General features: G+C 36.1%; 1 protein-coding gene across 12 annotated transcripts in view; it reads right to left on the bottom strand.

Annotated features, from left to right (window-relative positions):
• Positions 1-26,077, bottom strand: part of PAN3 (poly(A) specific ribonuclease subunit PAN3) — a 116,244-nt gene that overhangs the window by 47,239 nt on the left and 42,928 nt on the right. For 11 of the 12 annotated variants that reach the window (XR_012327538.1, XR_004523124.2, XM_019936813.3 and 8 more), the window contains one exon: positions 18,048-18,198. The exons of the other annotated variant lie outside the window; for it this stretch is intronic. Coding sequence is in view for 9 of the 11 variants with exons in the window: in XM_019936813.3 (XP_019792372.1) it covers positions 18,048-18,198 (151 nt within the window). In the remaining 2 variants the exon portion in view is untranslated. The remainder of the gene's footprint in view (positions 1-18,047; positions 18,199-26,077) is intronic. 12 annotated transcript variants of the gene reach the window in all.

The raw sequence follows: 26,077 nt of genomic DNA, 5'->3' as shown, positions 1-26,077 counted from the left end.
AAGTGATGTTCTATGATGTACACTAAATTTTTCCCATGACACAATTATCTAATTCAGTTAAGAAATAAAGAAAAGCTGTTTGAATACTTAATAACTTTACGTTTAAAATTTTTCTTTTAAGTTTACGTTCTGAATAACCTTGAGCATGTTTGTTTGCACAAATATCATCTTCACTGCCTTGTAATAAAATACACCAAGTTAAAAACCCTAAATTTAGAAATCCTTAGTCAGTATTTTGCTTAATGAAAATCACCCTATTGAGTCACACTTGAATTCATACAATTACCTACTTAAATTCAAAGATAAATGAGAATCTACTTCATAAACTGCCAACAGTTTGAAGAGAATGTTTTACAATTTCCAATTTTTAAGCCAGAAGTAGACTAAGCTTCTCCCCTTTCTACAAATTAGACAATGGGGCCTGACACAGCTCAGGCACATAAACTCAGTGAAGGTAGAAATGAAGCTAGAATCTAAGTCCCTTGAGTGCTAGTACAACCCAGTGGCGCACTCCATGCTGTTGAATTTAACCCAAATTTAAATCCCTGAAGGCCATTTAAAAATAATGCACCTAGAAGAAAAAGTTTAAGGAGAAAATGTGATTAAAGGCATAAGAATTGTCAAATTTCAGAACATATAAAATATTAAAGGAGGGGAGGATGGTACAACCAGTTCACAACATTTCTCTGTTCAAGTTTCTGGATTTCTACAATAAGCCTCAAAACTATACTGCCAATCCTAAAAGTTTAGGTACTGTGAAAAGAAACAAGTCATAGGAAGCTATGTATAACCGCTACAGACAAGGGTGATCCAGAAAATCCTTGAATTTAAAGACAATTAGAATTTAAAGACTTGAATTAGTGTTTCTGAAGATTCCTAGCAACATGAAAGTTTGGGTCATTTTCTTTATTAAAGTTTCTTTTTTTTAAATTTATATGTCTAATGATATTAATTCCACCGCCGCCCCCACCCCCCGACCCCAGCAAAGGCTATTACTACACTAATGGAACGCATTTCATAATAGATGGCATCTAAGAATCCAGGGACTAAATGGCAATAATCCGTCAAGATGTTGCCATTAAGTAAAAAAATGTAAATATTTTACTAAATTTTATTTTGGGGACATTTTACCATCACTTTTTTTTTTTTTTTTTTTTTTTGCGGTACGCGGGCCTCTCACTGTTGTGGCCTCTCCCATTGCGGAGCACAGGCTCCGGACGCGCAGGCTCAGCGGCCATGGCTCACAGGCCCAGCCGCTCCGCGGCATGTGGGATCTTCCCGGACCGGGGCACGAACCCGTGTCCCCCGCATCGGCAGGCGGACTCTCAACCACTGCGCCACCAGGGAAGCCCTACCATCACTTTTAAGTCACAAACACAGGTAAGAACACTTTAAAAAGTGGACATAAATAAAGATTTAACTGAGACAACCATCATATAGCCATGCTCACATTTTAAATGTGGATCTAATCCTCAAATAGACTGTACAAAATAAAACAAACCACTATCCAAAAAGCAACAGGATTAGGAAGTAAAAGCTAAAATAATATTAGTCTTTACAGTCATTACTTCTTTCCCCATAATAATTCCATCATTCAATCAAATTCAGCTTTGTAGATAATTATCAAAACTGGCTAAAACTGTTACTAATCAAAAGTACCAGGCTTAAGGTAATAATAATCATGCAACTAATGAACCTAAAGCTGAAATGTATAAACTCTCATTTGTCTAAAAGCCCAATTTTCCAAATCCTGACATGATGAATGATCACTTCCACTTCTAGCCTAAACAATAATCAACTCAAATATTGACTAGGTAAAATTCCCATTATTCCTATATATTTTAAATCATACTAACTTTCAAATGATTAAAATAAAATTAATATATTTATAACCCTTTAACTCTTAAACCACAAAATTATTTGTTACCACACAGATGTATATACCTTTGGCCAAAGTATTGCCTGTATCATGCCACACCCTGTTTTTAAAAGCCTCCAAAAGGACAATCCACAGTATTCCTGCATAATTTATAATGGCCTAGAATATTAGGATAAGAAAACTTTCCTTTCTATAGCTTAAATCCCTCATGTCTCATATAAAAAAATCCATTTAATTAAACATTAAAATTATCCTCATTTCCTTGAAAACTGAAACTAAAAAAATAACCTTTTAAGGTAAAAATTGTTAATTATCAAAATCACAATATTAGCCATAAGCCACGATAAAAATTATTCACTAATCTAGTAAAATATACACTAATCAAGTTAAGTTCAATTTAATCCTAAAAGTTGCAAGCCACAAATGCAAACTACCTTTGCAAAGATGAAACAACCCAAATGCCAAAAGGTTTACTGGAGAGAAATGTTTATAACCCCATGTGGAAAAAGGATAGCTTGGATTCATAAGTAGACTGCTAAAATCCTATGCTGACCTCTCAGGAGCATACTAATTCTTGCTGGCAACAAATAGTAAAATTTCTACACTTTAAAGAATTGTTTCATTAAGTGTGGTGATAAAATGAAAACAAAGTCAGTAAGAATATTGATTGATGTCAACTGCCAGAACTGATTCCTTCACAAACCCTGTTTTCACAACAGCAACCCCTTATGATTAGGGGAATTAAAAGTTGCTGAACGCAACAATCCCTTCAGTTAAACAAACAGACCCCTCAGAGCTGTCCAACGCTGCCCAAACTATCCATCCTTTAGTCGGATCAGTCAGTTTCATGAATTGTAGGATTTATCTTCAAGTCCAGTGCTGACTCAGAGGGTAGCTTGTTCCCTAGAGAAAACAACCAACAAAAATCAGAACAGCTACTGCTCATAAGCTCTTTCAACACCCAAGTGGAAAGGACAACTTAATGGGTCCAAAAAATAGTTCAACTTCCTTTCAGCTACAGGAGTAGCCAATAAACTGAAAGCATCTATATGCCATAGGCAGTTCCTGGTTAAAGCTTTCACTCAGTTACAGTAAGAAATGTTAAAACTAAAAAGCTTGCAAGAGAAGCTATCACACACACCATAGGGTTTCTCACCCAAGAAGAAATTTGCAAGGACTATAAACGGAAAGTATTTCAAGGGCCAAAGCTGTTATTTTGTTTTCTTTAATCTGTGAAAAGCTGCCTTTCGTGTGCGTGCGTGCATGCGTGTGTGTGTGCGTGTGTGTGTAGTGGGGGGAATTAAATATTTCCACCCAGAAGCAGTCTACATGTCTAGGGCACTAGCTTTGCTTATGGCCATACATAAAAAACTAGTGAAATGTTACTTAATTCCCTAAACGCAAGGTCCTCATATTCACTGGTCAGAGAGAATATTCTGAATTAAAAGATAAAAAGAGTAACATGTTCTGTTTCAAGATATGCAATAGTGAACTGCCTTCCCTATTATTTCTAAAAACCAAAAAATCAACATGTACAGCCTTAGAGCCTCAAAATATACCACTACAAAACGGGGGGGGGGGGTTTGCATTTCATGAGTTAGGGGTTCTGGCTACAAAAATATGTTGTTATGAAAAAAAAGAGGGAAAAACCTCCATAAGAAGAAAGGCAACCAAAGAACTCAAGCTACTTTCAGAAACATTATTTTGTCCTTTCCGGCGCATGAAGCTAACAGCTTTTCACAGAACACACACTCCTCAAGACCACCTCCAGAGGGAGGCGTGAGGGTGGCCAGCACAACTTTCCTTTCTAAAACATTTATTCGTGTGGGGAAAATTCTAATCAAAAAATTTCCCTTGTCACTTCCAAGCTCTAATATGGAAAATTCTTGATTCTCCACCAAGAACCTCAGTGCCTCAGAGCTCAGATTTACGGAGGACAAAACTAGTAGTGACTACACACTGTCTTGAAAACTACTCTTTTGAATATAAGCATCTGACAGGTTATGGGGGGTTTTGGTTTGGTTTTAAAGCCTTACTCGTTCCTCATTTTCCCAGCCTCTCTCAGAGAAAGGAGAGTTAAATCCCACTGTATGTAATGAATGGTACCTGTCATAAACTATCTGGGGAGAATTCACCAAATGGCCACTCAAATCATTCCCTGTAGTCTGTGGTTCAGGTGAGAAAAACAGCAACCCTCCCAGCTTCCTCAACCTGAGTACCAGTGGATCGCTTCCCATCAAGAAACAGGGCTCTGTGCCGGTGGTTTTCAATCGCATTGAGCAGAACCCTAAGCTTCCAGAAATGCTTCGGGGCTCTGTAAATTCTTGATTTGAATTTCATCTGTTTTTTTCACTTTTAGTAAATCAACAATAAAATCACAAATGCAGGTCCAAATTAGCATGCATTCTTTTTTAACATACTAGAGATCATCACCAACATACTTAGCTTGTGCTGGGTTAGGGTATTCTCATGGAGGCCGAGAATAAAGCCTCTCTCCCGTCACCCCCTATACACATGGATCTTGCATTAGGAAGGCAGTGATTGCGATAATCTTTATTTAAATGCACATGCACTCAGAGAAAACTGAACAAATGGGTGCACAACTTATTCATGTGAATCATGATTTTTATGTTACCATATGACAGAAAATACAGAAAAGGAGACAGGAATATAAGACTAATTACTGTCCTTCACCCACCGATTTCAAATTACTGGGTTCGACATAATACCACATAGACTTGCTATTCTCACTGAATAACTTCATGAGTAAGTTTAATAAACCTGACCCTGTAAATGCCAGTTTTATCTGCTTTATATAATTTTAGATTTGGGGACTACATACAGACTTCACAAGAGTTCTGCTGCTTTAAAAAAAATGTTTGAAAACCACTGTTCTCTAAACTCTAATTAAGCTTTGGTATTCCTGGCTCACAGGTCCTCTAGGGGCAGAAATGGTAATTAAGTCTTATGTTTCTGATGCTTGCTGAGCTTCAGGTGCCCGATATCGGCGTGCTCCCAGCCTGCTGTCCAGTCCTGCCTTCTCTCCCCCCATCCTGACAACCCTCAAGAAACAATGTGCCATGGACTTATATACACTACTAAATGTAAAACAGCTAGCTAGTGGGAAGCAGCCGCATAGCACAGGGAGATCAGCTCGGTGCTTTGTGGCCACCTAGAGGGGTGGGATAGGGAGGGTGGGAGGGAGACGCAAGAGGGAGGGGATATGGGGATGTATGTATATGTATAGCTGATTCACTTTGTTATAAAGCAGAAACTAACACACCATTGTAGAGCAATTATACTCCAATAAAGACGTTAAAATAAAAAAAAAGAAACAGTGTGCCGAACTCAGGGGTGCTAATAGCAAAGAAAATTGGTAACATTTTAAAAAAGAGACACCAGGTACCTCAAAATACATGACATTTTATCTCAGTGTCATTTTTCATTCATTTTTCCAAGTTCCTGCCCAATCTAACCTTTTTCACTTGCCTAGCAATTTTAATTTGAAAAGAAAATTCCACTCTTCTGATATTTCAGAATGGTGGCTCTCCACGTCACGCAAATGGCAAACTTCAAAAATATTTCTTTGAAAAGATAAATGAATAAGAAACTCCACTTAACAGAAGCAGTGACCAAGAGCCTAAGGTAGGTAAACAGAACCATCTATGTGAGCTAATTAATGATAGTAGTTTAAACTGTCATGTGGAATCACTGCACACTGGTACCAACGTATAGTTTGTCTAAAAAAAGTGCCAGTTGGCAAAAAACCTCGCCTTATCCTATTCCCTCCAGGCGAACTCTGTGGCCTCCCCTACATCAGCATCTAAGGGTAATGCCTGTTCCAGGAGGACCCTGCTCCAAGCCTATGGCTCGGTACTGCGCCTGACGTTTTCTTCACATCTGTCTTTACCTAACTCAGAATGAATTACTTTATGAAAGTTCACTAACTGAGCGAAAACAATTCTCTATTATGGTAATAAACTGGTTAAAACAAACAGAAAAAAAAATAAACTTCACAGATTCTCAACTGTCTGTGTTAAAAATGTTTAAAGAAATCCTATCTATCCTTTAAAACCCATCTTATGGGTTTTCCATGAAACTTCATCCTGGATAACCTCACTCGAATCAGATAAAATCTCACCTTCCCACAAATTTTCTGGAATTCTGAACTTTTTTTTTTCTCTCAAAGGGTAGATGTCAGAATCTCCTGCGAAATCTTTAAACGTACAGACAATGGCAGTGCTCCAAATGTGGGGTTTCTGACTTCATAAGTCTTACATGGGGACGGGGAAGCTGTATATGCAAAGCACCACGGGCTAATCTGCAACTACATATGAAAGCTTACCGGAACCACTGCAGGAGATCAGGCACTGAGCAAGGTTCCAGGAATTCAAGAAATAAGATCTAGTTCTGATCTCATGAAGTTCATAGTTTACTCATAAAGCCCACGACAGTGCTTAAAATTTTTCAATTTTAGTGTTTACTCTAGGTCTCCATGTGTGATCACAATAGTGGATAAAATGATAAAAATGCTTCCAGAAGCATTTAACTTTAAGTGAAGGAAATAAATAAAACATACAGACAAAACTTTAAAAACATTAAGAGATAATGAAAACATTATAGAAGCATAGAGATGTAAGACAGTAATAATGACTTCAGAAGTAGAAATGGCTTTGAAAGGGGGAGAAGAAAAAAAAAAAAAGAGACGCATTTGACCTAATCAGTGAAAAACAGACAAGATCTCAAGAAACTGAAGAGCCTTCCAAGTAGAGGAAGGCACAGAGATGGGAAAATTGCTGCCATTTTCAAATACATATTCTCAAATAGGATACGTATTTTATATCAGAGGAGGTCCTCCATGAAGAAAAGAAAGCTGGTAGTCATTTTCAATTATTTTAATTCTAAAAATATTTAATAAGCATGTAGACATAGTTCCTTCCACAAGGGAGCTTATATTCCAATAGGCATGAAGAGGACCACTCATTCTAATACAAAGAAAAATGCAAGTTCAAATTGTAGTAAATTCTAAAAAGGAAGTAAACAGGAGAACACCATGAAAAATAATGATGGGAAATTTCCTCTACATTAGCCAAAGGCCCTTCTCTGTGACACTTTAAGTCACTTTGTAAGTGACACCTAAGAGAACGCAAGGAACCATCCATGGAAAGAACAGGTGAAACAGTACATGCAAAGAACATGCGCCAGAAAGGAGCTTGACATATTTGAGGAAGACCAGTATGGTTGGAACTGAACACACAACGGAAAGAGTGAAAAGGTGAGATTCGAGAGGTATGTAAGACACAGATCATATACCGTAGTAAGGGACTTGGAGTTTATTCTAATGACAACTAGAAAGCCATAATGTGATTACTTTTACTTTTAGGAAAATATAAAGGAAAAGTAAAATATGTTTACTGATTTACGGTAACATTTCAATTATTAAAAATTGTATTTGATTAGAAGTACAAAGATTCTCTCTTCATTACATTACACAATAAAAATAAGTTTCAAACACACTCCAAAATGCTTTCTTTACTTATTTTTTAAAATATAAATAACCTTTAATAAAAGCCATGTGGACCAAACCAATATAAATGCAACTCAGATTCCACCTCTGATTTCTCCCTCAATATCTAGAGAATTTCAGCGACTGACTTCTATAAGCATACTTCATTTTAGTTGAATATCTACCTGTGATAAAAGGTATTTGGACTACCTGGATATTAAAAACACTGTAAGCATTAATAAAACTATTAAGTGTCCTAACGCTTCCTCACAAAATTTATTTAATCTCATTGACCAAATGTAGGTAAATACTGTCAGTTCATACTATGAGTTTAACCCAAGTTGTATCAGCCACATACTCGTACACAATATTTGATGGAGACCACAGTCTGCACAACTATTTCACCTTCCATGTCTACACACAGTAATCCTCCATTGGGCCTAACTTCAGCCTTACCTCTATCAAGAGCCTCATTTCCATATGAGTTTTCATTAATTAATTCAACAAATGTTAGAATATTATGTGTAAACTACAGTACCTAAACCTCCCAAAATGTGAATAACTTGTCCAGATTTTTAACTGTCTTAAAAACAACTGAATTACAACTTTAAGAACTATACCCTCTGGCCTGTATGTTAGGTCACTTACTTGGATCACTATAATATTTGAAGAAACAGAACAGTGACCTGCTTGCCCCCAAACTTGACAAAATTATCTGGATTAATAGGATCTTCTCTAGCCTCTGCAATGGTGTCAATCTCTTAAATCATAACACGTACATTATTTAAACAGAGTCAAAACAAAATGGGAGGAGGGCAGGTGTTAGCTACCAAACAAACTCTTCTGGATCAAAAGAACCATTTTTCTTCTCAAGTGACAGTGAATGTTTATGACTAAATGGTATGCTTCATTCATTGATAAATTATGTTGTATTGTTTATGAACAATAAACATACTCCAAGACAACCATGTCTGATTATAAAAAGTTATAGTCACAAAAAATAAGATTAAATTAGTTAACAACGTAATTTTAACTTTAAATTTCTTTCCAACAAATAAAAGCTAGTAACAAATTAAGAAGAAAAATTAGTCTGGCTTCAAAAAATGTTGTTATTGAATCAATAAACACTTCTTACTTCTTTAACATTAGTAACAACTTAGTTGACCTTTACATAAAAATCTTAAAACATACATATTAAAACGTAACATGCAAATAAAAGATATCTGATTACTAGTTCTAGATCCGTGAGGTTTAAAATTTTAAACAGCCACGGTACGTATGCTATGCATTTTTCAGACATTCTGAAAAATTTATGAGATGTATCAACAATTGATTTACATTATGTGTGTCCCATAAGCATTACTAAGGTAGAAGAAAGCCCTGTGGCCTGGTTTCGCTTAAACGGTATTTGTGATCTTGGCTGAGCTTCAGGAACCCCTGTAACAATTCATTCAATGGTTACTTATCTGGTAACTTCAGTTACCCAGTACACAGACTCGAACCAGAAAAGCGACATCAGCCTCAGCCAAAGAATAATTTAAAGCCCCATCCATGCACCTTATTCACAGGCGACAGTTCAAGTCCTTGCCTCAAAGTCTTTTCCTTATTTAAAGAAAGCGCAGATTAGGAGAAGAAAAGGGCTGTTAAGAAGAAAGAGGAGAGAAGGCAGCACAGAGCATTAAGCAGAGCAGTAGTTCTCAAAATGGACTCCCCAGAAAATCAGCAGCATCACCTGGAAACACATCAGAAAAGGAAATTCCCTGGCTCACCCAGACAGACCTACAAAATCAGCAGCTCTGGGGATGGGACCCAGGGAGTGCTGGGTTTTAACAGGTACTCCAGGTGATTCTGACAGACTCAAGAACCACTGTCCTGGAGTTAGGAATACTAACAGCACAACAGAGTCATCAATAAAAAGCCAGCAAGAACTCACTAACATGGTTCAAATTGTCTGAGTATGTCCATTCAAGGTACTACATTCAGGCACTTTAATAGGCTCAGAGAGCAAGAGAAATTACCTCCAAGGAGTTATAATCTGATTGAGGTGGGAGGACGATGGAAAGGGTGAAGAATCCAAGTAATTACATAACACTGAAGCAAGCTGCTCTTCAAACTCCGTTACCTAAAATGTAGCAACTGCGCTCCGGTTCACTACAATCACCTGAAGCACGTCAAACTGAGCGTGAGTCATCAAAGGAAAGTCAGCTCTGCGTGAAGCAACAGAACTACAAAGTCTGGCAATCTTTCTTTGAAAAATTGCTGAGAATATGAAGTTTTGACAATGAAAGCCATAAAGCGTCTTATATCCAAAAATTCAAGTGTGATGGAGAGCTTCATTTTCCATGATGCTTGATAAATCAGTTACTGTAGCTGTTTTGGTGATTTCTTTAAAGTAGATACAAAAGATGTAAATAAGATAATGCCCCAAAATGCCTTTATATGAGATAACCAGGGTCAACTTAAAATTCTGCATCCAAAGAAGACTGGAGCATGCAGGCCAGCTGCTTAAAAAGATGAAAGTCTGGATTTTGGTGGACAGTCATGGTTGGAGAAACTTTGCAGACAATTTCCAGGTTTGTCCATAACAACTTCCCACTCAGGCTCCTCCATGCTTTCCCCCTTCCAGCTGACTGGAGAGATGCCTAGAAACCCTTTGACCTGGGTCCTTAAGTACATGGAGAACAGGATCCCAGACAACCTGAAAAATCTGTCCTGGACTGTTACAAAAGCAAGAAATACATTTTTGTCATGTGAAGCCACTACATTTTGGATCTCCATGTTTCAGCCGTTTAGCCTACCACATCACAACAGTGGGCAGTAAGATTATGGTCCATAGTAACTATGGCTTAGGGAGCATTTTGGTGACAACAATTATATTAATATCCTATTGATCTGTACTGTTTTCTAAAAGGTACACCCCCCACCAAAAGGGACTATTAGTTACTAGTTATTATTTATAGGAATATCATTCTACAATCTGGATAACCACATCACAAATATGGGAAGATGTTCATGAAATCATAAGAAAACATCTCATTTCAGAATATCAATGTGTAAGAGATTCATGACTAAAAAATCAAAAACTAAATATTATCACCATCAACATTTAGTCCACATCTGAGTTTTTGCTCGTGTACATGGTTGGAGTTTACATGCCTGTGTGCACTGAGGGTTTTAAAGGGATACATCTCTCTGATTCCTCTACTTTTACTAAGACTCTGCCCCATGCCCTACTGTAGGGTAAATGCACATCCAAAAGGCAAAAAGAGTAAGAAAAAAAGATGACTTTCACATATGAATATGACTAGTCAGGCTGAGAAGAATCAGGGCAAGTCAATAAAAGAGCCTGCCACCATTCACTTCACTCCTACAGAATTAGAGGACCATTCCTATCTAGACATGTCACACACAGCATAGTAATTTTGTCCACACAAACACTCTCTCTCTACTAAGTACCTACAATGCACCACTGAGCCAAAAGGTGAAAAAAAATGATCCCTGGAGGTTTCAACCTATTTGACTCAAAGGAAATAAAAAGACTGACTTCTAACTCTCCACATCCAGCTGAGAACCAGGAATGTTCTTGGGCACTCACAAATACATGCTGTCTCTCCCTGCCTCAGTTCATTCAGGACCTCTACAACACTCTACTCACCCCAGACCCTAACCTTACACTGCTGAAACAAAACCCCCCTCATCTGTACCTGTGATACAAAGGATTTTCTATTTACACATACTATGTCAAGGAAGTCCATATACCTTTTAAAGTCCTTTTTAAGTCTCGTATCAACACACAAATCAAACTGTTCTCTCCTTTTTGCTACTTCGCATCACTGTTTTCATTTCTGTCTCCTTTTAGTGTACCTATCTACCTCCTATTGATCAACATGTCACAAAACAATACAATTTTAGATTAGAAAGACTTTTAAAATTCTCTATTATCTTCTCATAGAAATGAATATGCTAAAACACAGGGATCAAACAGCATGCTGAAAGCTACATAGCTACTTTAGTAGAAGAACTGGTACCATGTTCCAAAGGCAATCAAGTCACGATCCAATGAAAGCAGCCCCAAAACAGCAGGAGATGCTGCTACAGTTGTAGATCAGGGAACCCCTACCCACTCCCATCCAGCCCTTACTTCTCAGTTAAAGAACAAGTTAGCCAATACATGAGATTGAAACAGGAAGTCCACAATAGAAACGCTCAAACCTAACAGGACACATTAACCAGGGATTCCCCAACCAGCAGAACAATATCCACTGTCAGCTACTTTAAGCCTTACCTGGCAGGTCTCCAAGCCAGCTGCGGCAGTCACATCCCCCTCGTGCCATTAACGTCTTGCCTCAGTGTCCTGAAATTCCCAACCAGGAAGGAAATATAGCCAGCAGGCACTCCCAACCCAGTTACGGCTCTACAGTTCTACTGTTAGTAACCTTCCCTGGAACGTCACCATCTGTACCCATAAACATGCATACGCCGAGCAGCCCCCACCTAGGAGGAGCTCAACATTACAGGGCCTTCTTCACAAAAACCTCAGGGACCCCTGACCTTAACTATAAAGTTTTCTTTTATTTTTTAATGTAGAAAGCAAGCCCCAATTAGAAAACCTGGACATGTTTGAGTGATTCTGCTGAATATACCTGAAAAACAAAGTAGTTACAAAAAATGGAAACATGCAATTTAAAAATAATACAAATATTTTGACTGGTTTTAAAAATGTTTTAACATCTCAAAACACAGAGCAACTCTAGTTCTGATAAAGTTAAACTTTCAACAGGCATATTTCTGTTCCTCATGTGACAATACACCTACACCCTCTTGAACACTTGCAGTATCTAGTTCTTCAAAGATGTTTACAGGATCATTAAAATTCACTGTAATTAAGCGGTAGCCACCAATTAAAATTTTTCTCTGAGATAAAAATGAAGCTTAGTTAAATGAGCATTTATTAGGCACCCTCTTTATGCCTAAATTTGTGCTAGATAAGAAGTGACTCCGTCCCTTCTTAAGAAATTTGTAATGTGCTTAGGAAATCTAGACTGACATTTAAAACAGAATACTTTAATGGTAAACTACCGCTATTGCTATTAAGGGTAAAAATAATTCAGAGAAACCAGTTCAGATGGAAATATCAAAATAAACTCATGGTAGGATTACTTGACGGTCCCACAAAATTCATTTAATGAAAAATAATTAAAAGGAAAATCTGTTTTAGAGTTACATCATATGAAACAGGGAGATGTTTTAGAATTACCTAAATATTTTGTATAATTTTTATTTTCAATAATTATACTACTTAGTAAAACATAAAATAATCTAAAATGATAGCTTATAGTTTTTATGCCTTGAGTGATTTTAATGTAGAGCCTAAAATACAAAGAGAAATTTGAAATATGAACTTAGATATTTACCATCTGCAAAACCATAGCTTCAATCCATTAGCAACCTATTTTCCCAATGGTACATACACTCCTTAGCTGGATATCAGAGTAGTAATACAGGTAGGTAGACATATCTGAGGATTTAATTTTACCCACACTAGTGTTACAGCATTATGACCTATGATTTTTGACTTATACAATTTATTAATTTTAACAGTATTTTCCCAGTTTGCCCTCTTGTTTGCGTCAAAAACAGATCAGTTATACGGACACACACATACATACAACTAGTCTAAAAAAACAACTGAAAGGGCTATCATGTAGGAAAGATTTTAATTTATTCTATTCAAGGAAAAGACCTAGGACTAATGGATAAAAGATACACAAGACAGAGTTTAGTTCAACAAAAGATCTAATTTTCTTTTTTATTCAAACTATTAAAATGTACACTCGGCTGCCTTGGTTAGCTACATAATTCTTTATTACTGTAAGTGAAAAAGCAGAAGCTAGATGATAATCTCTCAGGAATGCCACCTCTAAACTGGCACAAGGCTGAACCATGGAAACCCCAAAGGTTCCACTTAGACCAATGACCAGTGTCAGATTACCGCATCGGCCAACTAGTATGCAACTGAAATGAATGAAGCCTCCATTTCTTCATTATGATATAAAACATCACAGAATCAGAGAACTTTATTCTTTAGCACAGAACTTTAAAAAAAATATCACCTTTCAACATTAGAAGTATGAGAATATTTTTAAATAGTACATTATATATACTAAAAGTTAAATATTTTTCAACAAGAATGACGGATGAATATTAATTTTCCCTTTTCTTTTCCCTTCCTCTTTTTCCCCATACCTTGCCCAAGCCAAAAAATAAAGAATGTAAGCCAATTTTATCTATCAATTTGGCACTCGCAGGAATATATAAGAAATGATTAAGTGTTTCAAAAAACTGGATCTGGGCTTCCCTGGTGGCGCAGTGGTTGGGGGTCCGCCTGCCGATGCGGGGGACACGGGTTCGTGCCCCGGTCCGGGAAGATCCCAAATGCCACGGAGCGGCTGGGCCCGTGAGCCATGACCGCTGAGCCTGCGCGTCCGGAGCCTGTGCTCCGCAACGGGAGAGGCCACAACAGTGAGAGGCCCCCATACTGCAAAAAACAAACAAAAACAAAAAAAAAACTGAATCTAAAAATATACTTTAAAATTCTTCTAAAATATTATGATTAAATTTTAATGAAGGAATACAATTATTTAATAATGATAGGTTTAGTATAATTATTAGATGCTGCTCATCAAATCAATCATCTGAGATTACCATAATAATTTACAATAAAATATACTCATGGTCCAAAAATCTGCACCATTCTCATCTTGAAGGAATGAATATTTGAAAGTACTAAAAAGTCACTTATGGCTCTCTTTCTCATTTATAAATCAATGATGGCATCTTCAAATTCAAGAACTCCCCTCTACCTCTCCCAAGTGTACACACACAATCAAGCAGAACAAGAGATGCTCAACTCCTGAGTCACAACTGTGCACTAAACCACCAGAGGACATATTAGAACACTACCCAGAAATGTACGCTCCTGTTGCTACCTCTCTCAGAATCACCTTCAACAGACTACGGCCAAGACTGAGGTAATTAAAGTACACCAAGACTTAGCTTACCAAGTTTACTACCACATCAAAATACTCTCAGGAAAAATTCTGATAGAAAACCATTCAGCAATTAGTTCTCATGATAAAATTATTTTTCATGGCACAAAAAATTAAAGTATAAGCTGTCTTTTCACATACTTAGCATAGTCATATTTTCATTTCTAAAGGCTATTCCAAAAATGTTTGCCTAAAACTAGACCTATTAGAAAAATATATCTTTATACATTACTTTAAAGGTATTGTTACTATATCACACTCAGGAAATAAAATTTTGCTAAGGGTGTGTTAAACCAGTGATTCTTAACTTTTGGAAGGCTGTGGCCCTCCAAGAGGATAATAAAATCTGTGACCAGAGAAAAATGTGTATTTACAAATTAAAAATATGTCTATAATTGTAGGGGTTCCAAAAGACAATTAAGCCCCAGTTAAGTGCCATAGCCCAAATACTAATGCTTACAACTACCTTCATAGAAGACACGTAGAAATACAGCTATCGTTCTCCGGTTAAATGTGCGGAAAACAACTAAACCTATAGCTCCTTCATTTCTTAAATTAAAATAAAATGTATATACAAGTCAATGGAAAGTTAACGTGTGCTGCATATATTTAACACTTTCAAATACCTTTTAGACCCAATTAGCTATTTAAATTCAAATAATTTTTGTATAAAGTTTCACTTCTTGCATTACAACCTTTTTAAAATACAAATCATGTTTTTAAAGTGATCAAGTTTTAGAGGAACCTGATTCACTCAGGATCCACTTTGTTCCACACATTACGTTTTTCTTCCTTACGATCTGAGGAAATAAAAATCTTAACATCTACTCAACTTTGCTCAAATATTTTTACATTTTTGGTCGAAGGATATATTTAAATATGTATTTTTTCACATATAATGAAAATGACATTACTCTAGTTTACATCTGAGTGCCAAAATATTTAAGGTTTCATATTTTTTAGGAAAACAATAATTTGACATATTTTCAAGGGTACTAATTTCTGGAACAGAAGTTGAAAAAAAGAGAAAATGAAACTTTATAACTGAAAATTATCACTAGGTTACACCTATAGTAGACAAGGAGGATTAAAGATCAGTTAAATCACCACTAAGGCAGGTAAATAAACTTCTATGACCTTTCTTATTCTACAGTCTTAAAGTGAAAATACCAAGAACCTCTCCTAGGCCTTGAAAAAAATATTTATGGGTAAGAAGTAATGGAAGACACTGAAGGGATAAAATGTTTTCCTGAAAGTACAGACTTAATTTTGTTTTCCTTTGCTCATCTCCACAGAGTGTTAAGCCATTAACTAAAAGGAGAAAATATGGAGAAATAATAAATGCAAAACCATTAATCACTCCAGTATTTTTGGAAAATATTTTAGCCTCGTTGATTGCCATTTGAATAAAGAACAATTTTTAAATAGTTGGTATAAAGAATTCAGGAATACATTTAATATAATATACTGACCTATTTCCAATGGTTCCAGACAGTAATTACTTTCATTAATAGGAAGCAGAATGACCACTTTAATGTTAGGGCTATGTAGAAGAAGAGTAAATAGTTTTAAATTAATTCATTTCATCCTAAATTTAGGTTGTGAAATCCAATGGGGACCAATGAAACACCTACCTACACACAAGTTAATAACAACTGGAAACCTTAAACAAATACCACAGCATTAACGGATTTTGTAATTAAATGTTTTCAGTATCTAAAATTCCCTTTGACATTTTTAACTCCTCCAGTATTTAAAAAGCCCATCTTTTAGCCTGAACTAGTCTGATCAAAGATGTGAACAAAATATTTACTTATGAGACAAGGGAAAATGTGCTGTTAGGCCAAAATCAACTGGTGCTTAATTAAGAAAGCCAAAGGGTTCTGACTGGCGTACGGGTTTTGTTACTGTGGGTGCTTTATAAACACTGCTCTGAAGTCTGGACAATCCCTAAGAAAGTTCAGATGTACAGCTGACATGTAGATTATGCTCATGTAAACAATGTGCACACACCTCAATGGGAGAAAATCATAGCAGCACATTACTTACAAGTAAAACTTTAGGGCTACCAGGGATATTCAATTCTGACACTGCTCTCTAGGGAAGAATGGAAAATGTTTACAAATTTAACTGAACCTGAAAAGAGCCAAAGTAGAAAAAAAGGTAAAGGGACAAGTAAGGGGGAAGGAGTTGCAAGGTATATCTCAAGGCCCTCCACACAAAATTATCTTAAAAGTTTCACCAGAAAGGTATGTAATTCTTGGTTATGTTTAGTTAATAAAATGATCAACTGCTCACTGGGGTGGGGGAGGATGAGTGGGAGATGAGTGGGAAGGGAGGGAGGGAGAATGAGATGGAGAGAGGGAGAGAGGGAGGGAGAGAAGGGGAGGAGGGAGAGGTGAGGGGAAGTAGGCATTGATAAAATCCTTGGCAACGCAAGGTTATTAAGCCTCTGAATACACTTGATACTTTATAAACTAAACCGGATGCTCTGTTCCATAAAGCTATCATTATCTTCTCTCATTCTTCTTCCCAAAAAGGTCCTTGATTTCAATATCAATATCAAAACCAATGATTTATCACCATCACTGATTAGATTAAGCCCTGGAGGCAGTACTAGTTCCAGGCTGATCTAGATAGATCTTCTGGCTTCATTTAATGTATATAAATTTCCTTTTGTTTCTGTTTTTTTAAACATCCAGGACCAAGTGATGATTTTCCAGTACAGGTTCCAGAAACATAATCTGGGTGGGTAGCTCAACCATTTCACAGACACAAGACAACCTGCTCAGCACTTACTATGAATTCAATATAATTCTGCATACATTGTCTAATTAAGGTACACAGCAGTAGGAATGGGTGATGTTAATTATCTAAGAAAACTTTCATATTTTGATATGTGTTTATGTTAGAAAGCAGAATACAAAATCTGCATGAATTTTTAGATAAAAGAGGGGAACTTCTAAGAAGATAGGGTTCTCAAAGGGTTACTCTGAACTATGCCTCAGGACCCCTGAGGTATAAGTGCATTTCTTCAAATTCTTCTTCCTGCCATTTTGGGTAAACTTGGAAGAAAGTGTTGAGATGTACTGTCTTCCCTACCTCAATGACCCCTAATAGTTCACATTTCTCTCCTACCATTGTTTACAATACTTTACCCAATTTGAATTACTACTACAGATTTATAGCCAAACACCTGAAAGGCAATACATCTAAACTTTTCTTTTAAATGATATAAATTATTTTTTAGAAATTTATTTCAAAAGGAGGCCCTTGACGCTCTTACAGAAGTTTTTGAGTGAAAGAGCATTATCATGAACTTAAGGAAATACTATGGCCCAGACAGACTTTTCTTCTCAATAACCATTTTCTCCTTTAAATTTATTTTTGTGCTTTTAAACATCCTTATATTCAATTTTTGTTCATATTTAAATTTTGCTTTAAAATTTTCAACTACACATTTGGACTATGGTACCAAAACCTAGAACGTAAAACTCATAATGTGTTCAAATATGACTCACTGAAGAATACAATTTCAGGTCTGGTGAACTACCAGCAAATGTGCTTAGAGACGTGCTATCTGGAACTCACTGGAAACAGTTACTCAACTTACCTGGGGCTAATCCAGCAGCAGCAGCAGGAGTCCCCATGGATGGGTGAGAGAATACTTGAGAGAAGGCAGACGCATGTGCCTGGGACGCGTTACTGAGCCTGGAGGTTGCTCCTCCTTTGGGAATAAACTCGCTTGCAGTAGGATTTGGTGTCTATTTAAAAATCAAATATAGTAAGTTAACACATTTTAAGCCCAAAAAGACAATGAATCTACTAGGCATTATTCCACAGTGCTCTATTTACTGAGTAAAATATTTTATTGAAAGCCATTTACAGTGTTTTTTAGTTTTCATATTTTGGGGTGGGATAATTAAATTTCTTGAAGAAAAATTTTCATCAAATTTGAGGGTTTTAATCATTTCATTTGCAGAATTTAACTTCAGAACATGAAAATTTGCCTTTATTGTCAAATATACATCATTACCAAACTATCCTAACACATTTTAGAGAACTAGGACATTGAAACTGCCTCAAAACTGAGCCAACAAGTTTCAAATTTAACGTCTTTAAACCACTTCTACCAGGATAAAGATCAAAACTGCCTTTATTCCAAAATTAATCACTTCCTTCTTTATAAGCACTTAAGACATTTCCCCAATAATATAGTACCATGTATTTAAATAACAGTAAAGACAAGAAAAGCACTTAAAAACAAGGCAAACACACGAGAGGACTCAAGATATAAGAAAAACATAATAGAGGCTCCAATGTCTGCTAAGTATTCATGTAACTTGTTATATTAAAAAACATTTTACTATGAGATAAAAAAATTTCCTCCCAGTTGTACAACGCCACCTCTTATCTAGTCCAGTGGCATGTTGCCTTTAAGAATGACTAGCACGTTGTAAGACTGCAAGTCAATTTCACAAATGGTCTATATTTTGTCCATGTGGAAAAAATGAATACCCTAAATATTTTTCTGAAATTGTGACCTACATGCTTAAGTACAGTGAAGATCCAACACATTGATATTTGAATTCAACTTCCAAAAGGGTCGACCAAAGAGATAATTTAGTATGTTCATACTTCAGCCCACATTTTCTGTATACATATAAGCTAAGTTTAAAATACACTGAATCACGATGCAAAAAATTTAATCACTTGAAGTATTTTAGAACTGATCATTAAAATGGAAAAATACTTCCATAGAAGGCATAAAATAAAAAGATGGACTAATTACTGTACAATCCAAGAACAACTTCCCTACTCAATATGAATGACATTTTAAACTGCTAGGTTAGAGTTCAAAATATTAAATTTGGAAAATAGCAAGTCAAGAGGCTAACCTCATTTTAAACTCTAAAACAAATGATATTTTACTAGTTACGTTCCAGCTAAAATTAAATGCAAAGTAATAAAATACAGAAAAAATGTTAACCTGTGTTTAACTACAATATACTAGATGTACAGAGAACCTCTTTTACTGCCATATCTAAGACATAAAATTCTGAAGAAAAAAAAGAATCAGGCCTGAACCAAAACATATTTTCCAAAGAGAAAAAAAAAAGTCCTCTTCTGTCACTTATGTGTCTATTTTAAAACCTTCCAAATTTAAAACACTGGCATTTTCTTTAAAAGTACGGCCAATTCCTTAATTTCTGGAGTAGAAAATAAGCCAACGCATTTTATTGACGTAGTAATCCCTAGTTATAAAAGAACAAATGGTTACCAAGAGGACCCCTTCAGAGCTAAATCAGTGTGTACTAGTTAATGCTGAATCTGTTGTAGAAGATGAAAGTCAAGATAAAATCAATCAGATAACTTGGTAAAAGAGGTCAAAACGCAATCAGATAACTTGGTAAAAGAGTTCAAAACGCCTAGGAGAGATGGATACTTCAGGATTACAAGATTACTAAGAGACAGCAAATTTAGACAAAGAAATTAATCTAATCTAATCCCGAGAAAAAGTATCACCCACTTTCCATTTCATTTATACCTTACATTTACCTTGAATAAGAGACTTTTGATTTCAAAGCTGAGTTTCTCTAAATCAAATCTATTTTAAATTAGTCCGAAAGACTATTTTTAAGGGATCCTATAAAGGAGAAAAAGGAGGGGAAAATCTATTCTACCTCCCCCAAATAAATTATATATAAAATGCCATTATAACAAATAATAAAGGTCCTTCAAATTTATTATGATAGAAGTTATTAAAATTAACTATGAAAATGTATACACTAAACTGCAACTTTTAGGGATTCAACAACCACAGATCCAAAAAACCTACCAGCAATGAATTTTAATTAAGAAGTGAAAAGAAGGGCCTAAACCCCTCCCTCCATTTTTTTTCCTGATTTATGATGGCAAGGCATTTCCCTTGTCTGGGTGGTTAGACAGTTTGTTTTATTTCAGATGAGTTTATCTGAGATGAGAGAGAAGGTTAAAGAATTTAAATGGCAGAAAAAAGAATTACATAGTAGGTGTAACACAAAAAACAAAATCTAGGAATAAGTGAGTAGCACTACTATTATTAACAGTTAATATAAATTCCTCTAACCAGATTAGAGAACTATTAAAAATACTTAATGAGAAATTATAATAATGAGAATACTTTCTCATGATAAAATTAGTTAAAATAAGAACTATATAATAAAAGTTATATATAACTATATAATAAAAAGATGCATTCTTTAAACCATTTTAATATAACTGGTTTGTAACATATATAAGGGTTTTATAAAGCAACAAAATACCATAGGCACACACCCTTAACATGTTAAAAAGAATACTTTTTTAGAGATAGATAAGGCAAAACTGGTAACTAAAACCAGTATCACATTAAAATGAAATCTCTGTTCATCAGAAAATAAACGATTGGGACTTCCCTGCTGTCACAGTGGTTAAGAAGTCAGCCCGCGAGTCACAACTACTGAGCCTGCGCTCTAGAGCCTACGAGCCACAACTACTGAAGCCTGCACGCCTAGAGCCCGTGCTCCGCTACAAGAGAAGCCACCGCAACGAGAAGCCCGTGCACCGCAAGAGTAGCCCCTGCTCGCCGCAACTAGAGAAAGCCCATGAGCAGCAAAAGAGACCCAACACAGCCAAAAATAAAGTTTTTAAAAAAAGGAAAAGAAAATAAACAATTTATTTTAGCTTTAGGAGGCAAAGGTTGTATCTACAAAGAAGAGTCAAGGACTTGGGTTATATAAATTTGTCTAACTTCAACAACACTAAAGAGAATGGAATAAACGAGAAAAGGAATAGTGAAAAAGAACACCAAAGTTTTATTACTCCCACCCTGTGACTTAGATAATCCCATCATAACTCTCTAAATATGTTCCTATAATATTAAATTTGTGGGTTTTCTAACATACATATAATTATATTTCTATTCATAATTTCTAATTTCTATTCATACTTATTTATTTTTATTTGTTTATTTTTGGCTGCGTTGAGTCTTTGAAGCTGTGCGCAGGCTTCCTCTAGTTGCGGCAAGTGGGGGCTACTCTTGGTTGCGGTGCGCGGGCTTCTCATTGCGGTGGCTTCTCTTGTTGCGAAGCACGGGCTCTAGGCGTGCAGGCTTCAGTAGTTGTGGCTCGCAAGCTCTAGAGCGCAGGCTCAGTAGTTGTGGCGCACGGGCTTAGTTGCTCCGCGGCATGTGGGATCTTCCCGAACCAGGGCTCGAACCTGTGTCCCCTGCATTGGCAGGCGGATTCTTAACCACTGTGCCACCAGGGAAGCCCTCTATTCATACTTTAAGTCCTAATTTTCATTCATATCTTAAACAGCTCTAAATGCACATTTGGGAAAAAAATCAATGTTTATGTCAAACAGCAGACATTCACTCTGTGAGAAGTTATCAATAGAGTTTTAGGTTCTCACACACTTAAATTTACACCGCAACTTTCACAACCAAAAGAACCAAGTGCATTTTATTTAGTGAGTTCTTCAAACCAACATCATCCCCCAACATTTGGATATGAGTCCTACCTGTCCTCTCCAGACAGAAATATACTAAGTCAAGAGTCCTGGCCTTTAGCTTATAAAGCACTGTTGTAATTATTATCATTATATTTTAAATGAAATAATAATTAATGTTTCAATTCAGACATCCCAACCAACCAAAATGATAGAGTGTTTCCTATTTTACCAATGACTGATAAAGGTTTTGTTTTTTTTACAAATGAAGTAATTTTCTGTTGAGGTTTCTAGCTCAAGATTAATACAACTTTATGCTTTTCTACTATCATATTATTTCTTGGAAACTGTTACTTTTAAAGTCTAATTCAGAATTTAATACTCTGCTGGACTCCACTACAATCAAGAGTACTTATTAATAACACAATAAATTAGTCCCATAAATTAAGGGACTAATTTAATAAACAGTGAAACAAAATAAAAAGTTCAGCCATTAATTTTTAATTAGGTAGAATGACAGGAAGAGGTTTATACTGAATAAAAACACAAAATATTATGTAATATTTCACTGCAAATATGCCAAAAGGTCTGTACGAAAAAGAAAGTTGTCTTAAGGTGATGTGACGAATGACTGAGGAATCACTGCTATTCCTGAATATTGGTCAGGCTTTTTAAAATCGCACAGTAACCTCATAAAACCATAAAATACCCTCCTTAGTAAAACTCCTTGTAACGAGCTCAACTTGCTTTACCTCTTAATAGCTTCATAAGCTGCTATCAGTAATCTTTCTACTCTCTGAATGAACGTGAATGACCTGGTAAATTTTTCTGAACAGCTTTATCTAGATATAATTGACATATAAGAAATTGTACATATTTAAATGTAAGCTTTGATAACTCTTGACATAGGTAGACCACCATGAAACCACTACCCAAATCAAGAAAATGACTACATTCGTCATACCCAAAAGCTTCCACAAGCCTGAATGAAATCCCTCCCTCCTGTTCCTCTCTGCTCCACTGCTTTGGACTCCAGGCAACCACCGATAAGCTTTTTGTCACTATAGACTAGTCTGTATTTTCTAGAATTTAATATAAATGAATCTTACATACATATGTAGGTGCTGGGTTTTTTACTAGCTTCTTTCACTTTGCATCATTAAGATTCATCCCTCTTATGTTTACTTTGGGTTTAATTTGTTCTTCTTTTTCTAGTTTCTTAATATAGAAGCTGAGCTCACTGATTTGGGAACTTTTCTCCTTTCCTAATACAGGCATTTAGTGCTCCAGATTTCCCTCTGATTACTGATTTAGTGGCATCCCACAACTGCTGGCATGTTTCATTTTCATTCAGTTCAAAATACTTTTAAGTCTCCCTTTCTAATCCCTCTTTGACACATGAGTAAGTCAAAAGTGTGTGTGCTATTCAGTCTCTGAATACTTGAGATTCTCCAAAGATCTGTTACTGGTTTCTAATTTAATTCTCTTGTGGTCGGAGAACACATCTGTATGACTTGTACCCTTTTAAATTTATTGAGACTTCTTTCAAGACCCAGAATTGGTCTGTCTTGGTGACCAACTTCTATGTGAACTTGAAAAGAGTATTCATGTGGTTGCTGTGGGGCACAGGGCTCTACGAGTAAACTACCAGAGCTGCTCAGGCCTCCCATCTCCTTAATGATTTTCTTCCTCTCATTGAGAGAGGAGTACTGAAATCTGTATCACCGTCTATTTCTCCTTGCAATTCTACTAGCTTTTGTCTCATATATTTTAACTCTGTTTTTAGGTGCATAAACATTTAAAAATGGCATATCTATGCTCCTAATAAACTGTCCCCTTTACCTTTATCACATGACCTTCTGTATTCCTGGTAATATTCTCTGCTCTGAAATCTACTTTTTCTGACATGAATATAGCTATGCCAGCTTTCTTTTGACTAGTGCATGGTATAACTTTTAATCTATTTTTGTGTTTATGTTTAAAGCAGGTTTCTTGTCAGCTTCATATAGTTAGAGTTTGCTCTTTTTCTTTAATCCAATTTGAAAATCTGCCTTTTTATTAGGATGTCTAGAAGACTTATATTTAATGTGATTACTGATAAGTTCGGGTTTGAATCTATCTACATATTGTTACTTGTTTTCCATTTCTTCCACCTGTTCTTTGGTCTCCTTTTCTGTTTTCTGCCTTCTCTGGGATTAAATGATTTTTTAAATTTTCATTTTACCTCCTCTCTTGGCTTGTTAGCTATAACTCTCTCTGTTCTGTTACTGTGGTGATTATCTTAGGTTTTACAGTACGTATATTTAACTTATCACTGACTATCTTAGTCTGCTAGAGCCATAATAAAATACCACGCACTGAGCAGCTTAAACCCGCGGTCCCCAAACTTTTTGGCACCAGGGACCGGTAACGTGGAAGACAATTTTTCCACAGACGGGGGAGGCAGGGGGATGATTCAGGCGGTAATGTGAGCAATGGGCAGCGGCATATGAAGCTTCGCTCACTTGCGCGCTGCTCACCTCCTGCTGTGAGGCCCGGTACCTAACAGGCCGCAGACCAATACTGTGCCGCAGCCCAGGGGTTGGGGACCCCTGGCTTAAACAATGGAAACGTATTTTCTCACAGTTCTAGAAGGTGAGAACCCAAGATCAAGGGGCCAAGAGGGTTTGTTTCTCCTGAGGCCTCTCTCCTTGGCTTGCAGAAAGCCATCCTCTCACTGTGTCCTCACAGCAACAGGCCTTTTCTCCGTGTGTGTGTGCAACCCTGGTATTTCTTCATCTTCTTCTAAGGACACCAATCATATTGGATTACGGTCCATCCTTACAACCACATTTAGCCTTAATTAAATCTTTAAAAGCCCACTTCTATATACAGTCATATATATATTTTAAAATGAATTTGGGGAAGACACAATTCAGTCCATAACACCAACTATCACTGAATTTTAAACTACTTCAGATATAGTGTAACAAGCTCACAATATTATACTTCCATTTCTCCCCTCCCAGACTTTGTGCTATTACCATCATATATTTTATTTCTACATATGCTATAAACCCAACCACACACTATTACCGTTTTTGCTTTCAACAGTCAATTATCTTTCAAAGAGACTTACAGAGTAAGGGGGACAGTTTCTTATATTTACTCATGTAGTTACTGTTTCCAGTGTTCTTCATTTCTTTGTATAGATCCATAAGGTATTTTCTTCCTTCTGCCTGAAGTACTTTCATTAATATCTATTAAGTACACATATACTGCAGGTGAACCCTTTCAACTCTTGTATGTTTAAAAAGATGTTTATTTTGCTTTTTAAAAAATATATAATTTTGAAGTAATTTAAAATTCACAGTAGTAGTATCCTTCACCATCTTTCCCCAAAGACATCATCTTACATAACTAGAGTATATTTTCAAAACCATAAAATTAACATTGGTGCAATAAGTTTAACTAAACTGCACATTTGATTCAAAATTTCACAAGTCTTTAAATGCACCCAATGGATTACATTCTTGCATTTTTCCCAAGAACGGAATTCTAAGTTGACATTTTTTTTCTCTTCCTATATTTTAAAGTTATCGTAGCACTGTCTTCTGGCTTGTACTGTTTCCAACAAGAAATATGCTATCACTTACATCTTCGTTCCTCAAAAGTGAGTATGTTTCCCTCTGGCTGTTTGTCTGGTGTGCCTCGGTGCGGTTTTTACTCCCCCATGTTTCTTTCGTGCTTGTGTTCATTGAGCTCCTGGATCTGTGGGCTTACAGTTTTCATCCAATTTGGAAAATATCTGCCCACTGTTTCTTAAAATATTTTTTGTTTGCCCTTCCCCCACCCTGCTTCAGTGACTAAAAATACAAGTGTGTTAGGCTGCTTCAAGTTATCCCACGGCTCACTTTTTCTCTATTTTTTGGATAGTTTCTATCACTATGTCCTCAAGTTCACTAATCTTTTCTGATGCAATGTCTAATCTGTCATTAATCCCATCCAATACTTTTCATTTCAGACAAAGTAGTTTTAAATTTTAGAAGTTTGATTTGGATTTTTTAGTAGGTCTTCCTTGTCTACACTAACATGTTTAATCTTCCCCCTAGTTTCCTGAACAGATGGAGTATTGTTATAATAACTCTTCTGATGTTCTTACATACTATTTATGTGTTATAATTGATTACATTT

The sequence above is a fragment of the Tursiops truncatus genome, chromosome 18 (genome assembly GCF_011762595.2).
Source record: "Tursiops truncatus isolate mTurTru1 chromosome 18, mTurTru1.mat.Y, whole genome shotgun sequence".
Classification (NCBI taxonomy): Eukaryota; Metazoa; Chordata; class Mammalia; order Artiodactyla; family Delphinidae; genus Tursiops; species Tursiops truncatus.
The sequence above is the reverse complement of the archived record's forward strand: the minus strand, read 5'-3'. Positions and strand labels throughout refer to the sequence as shown.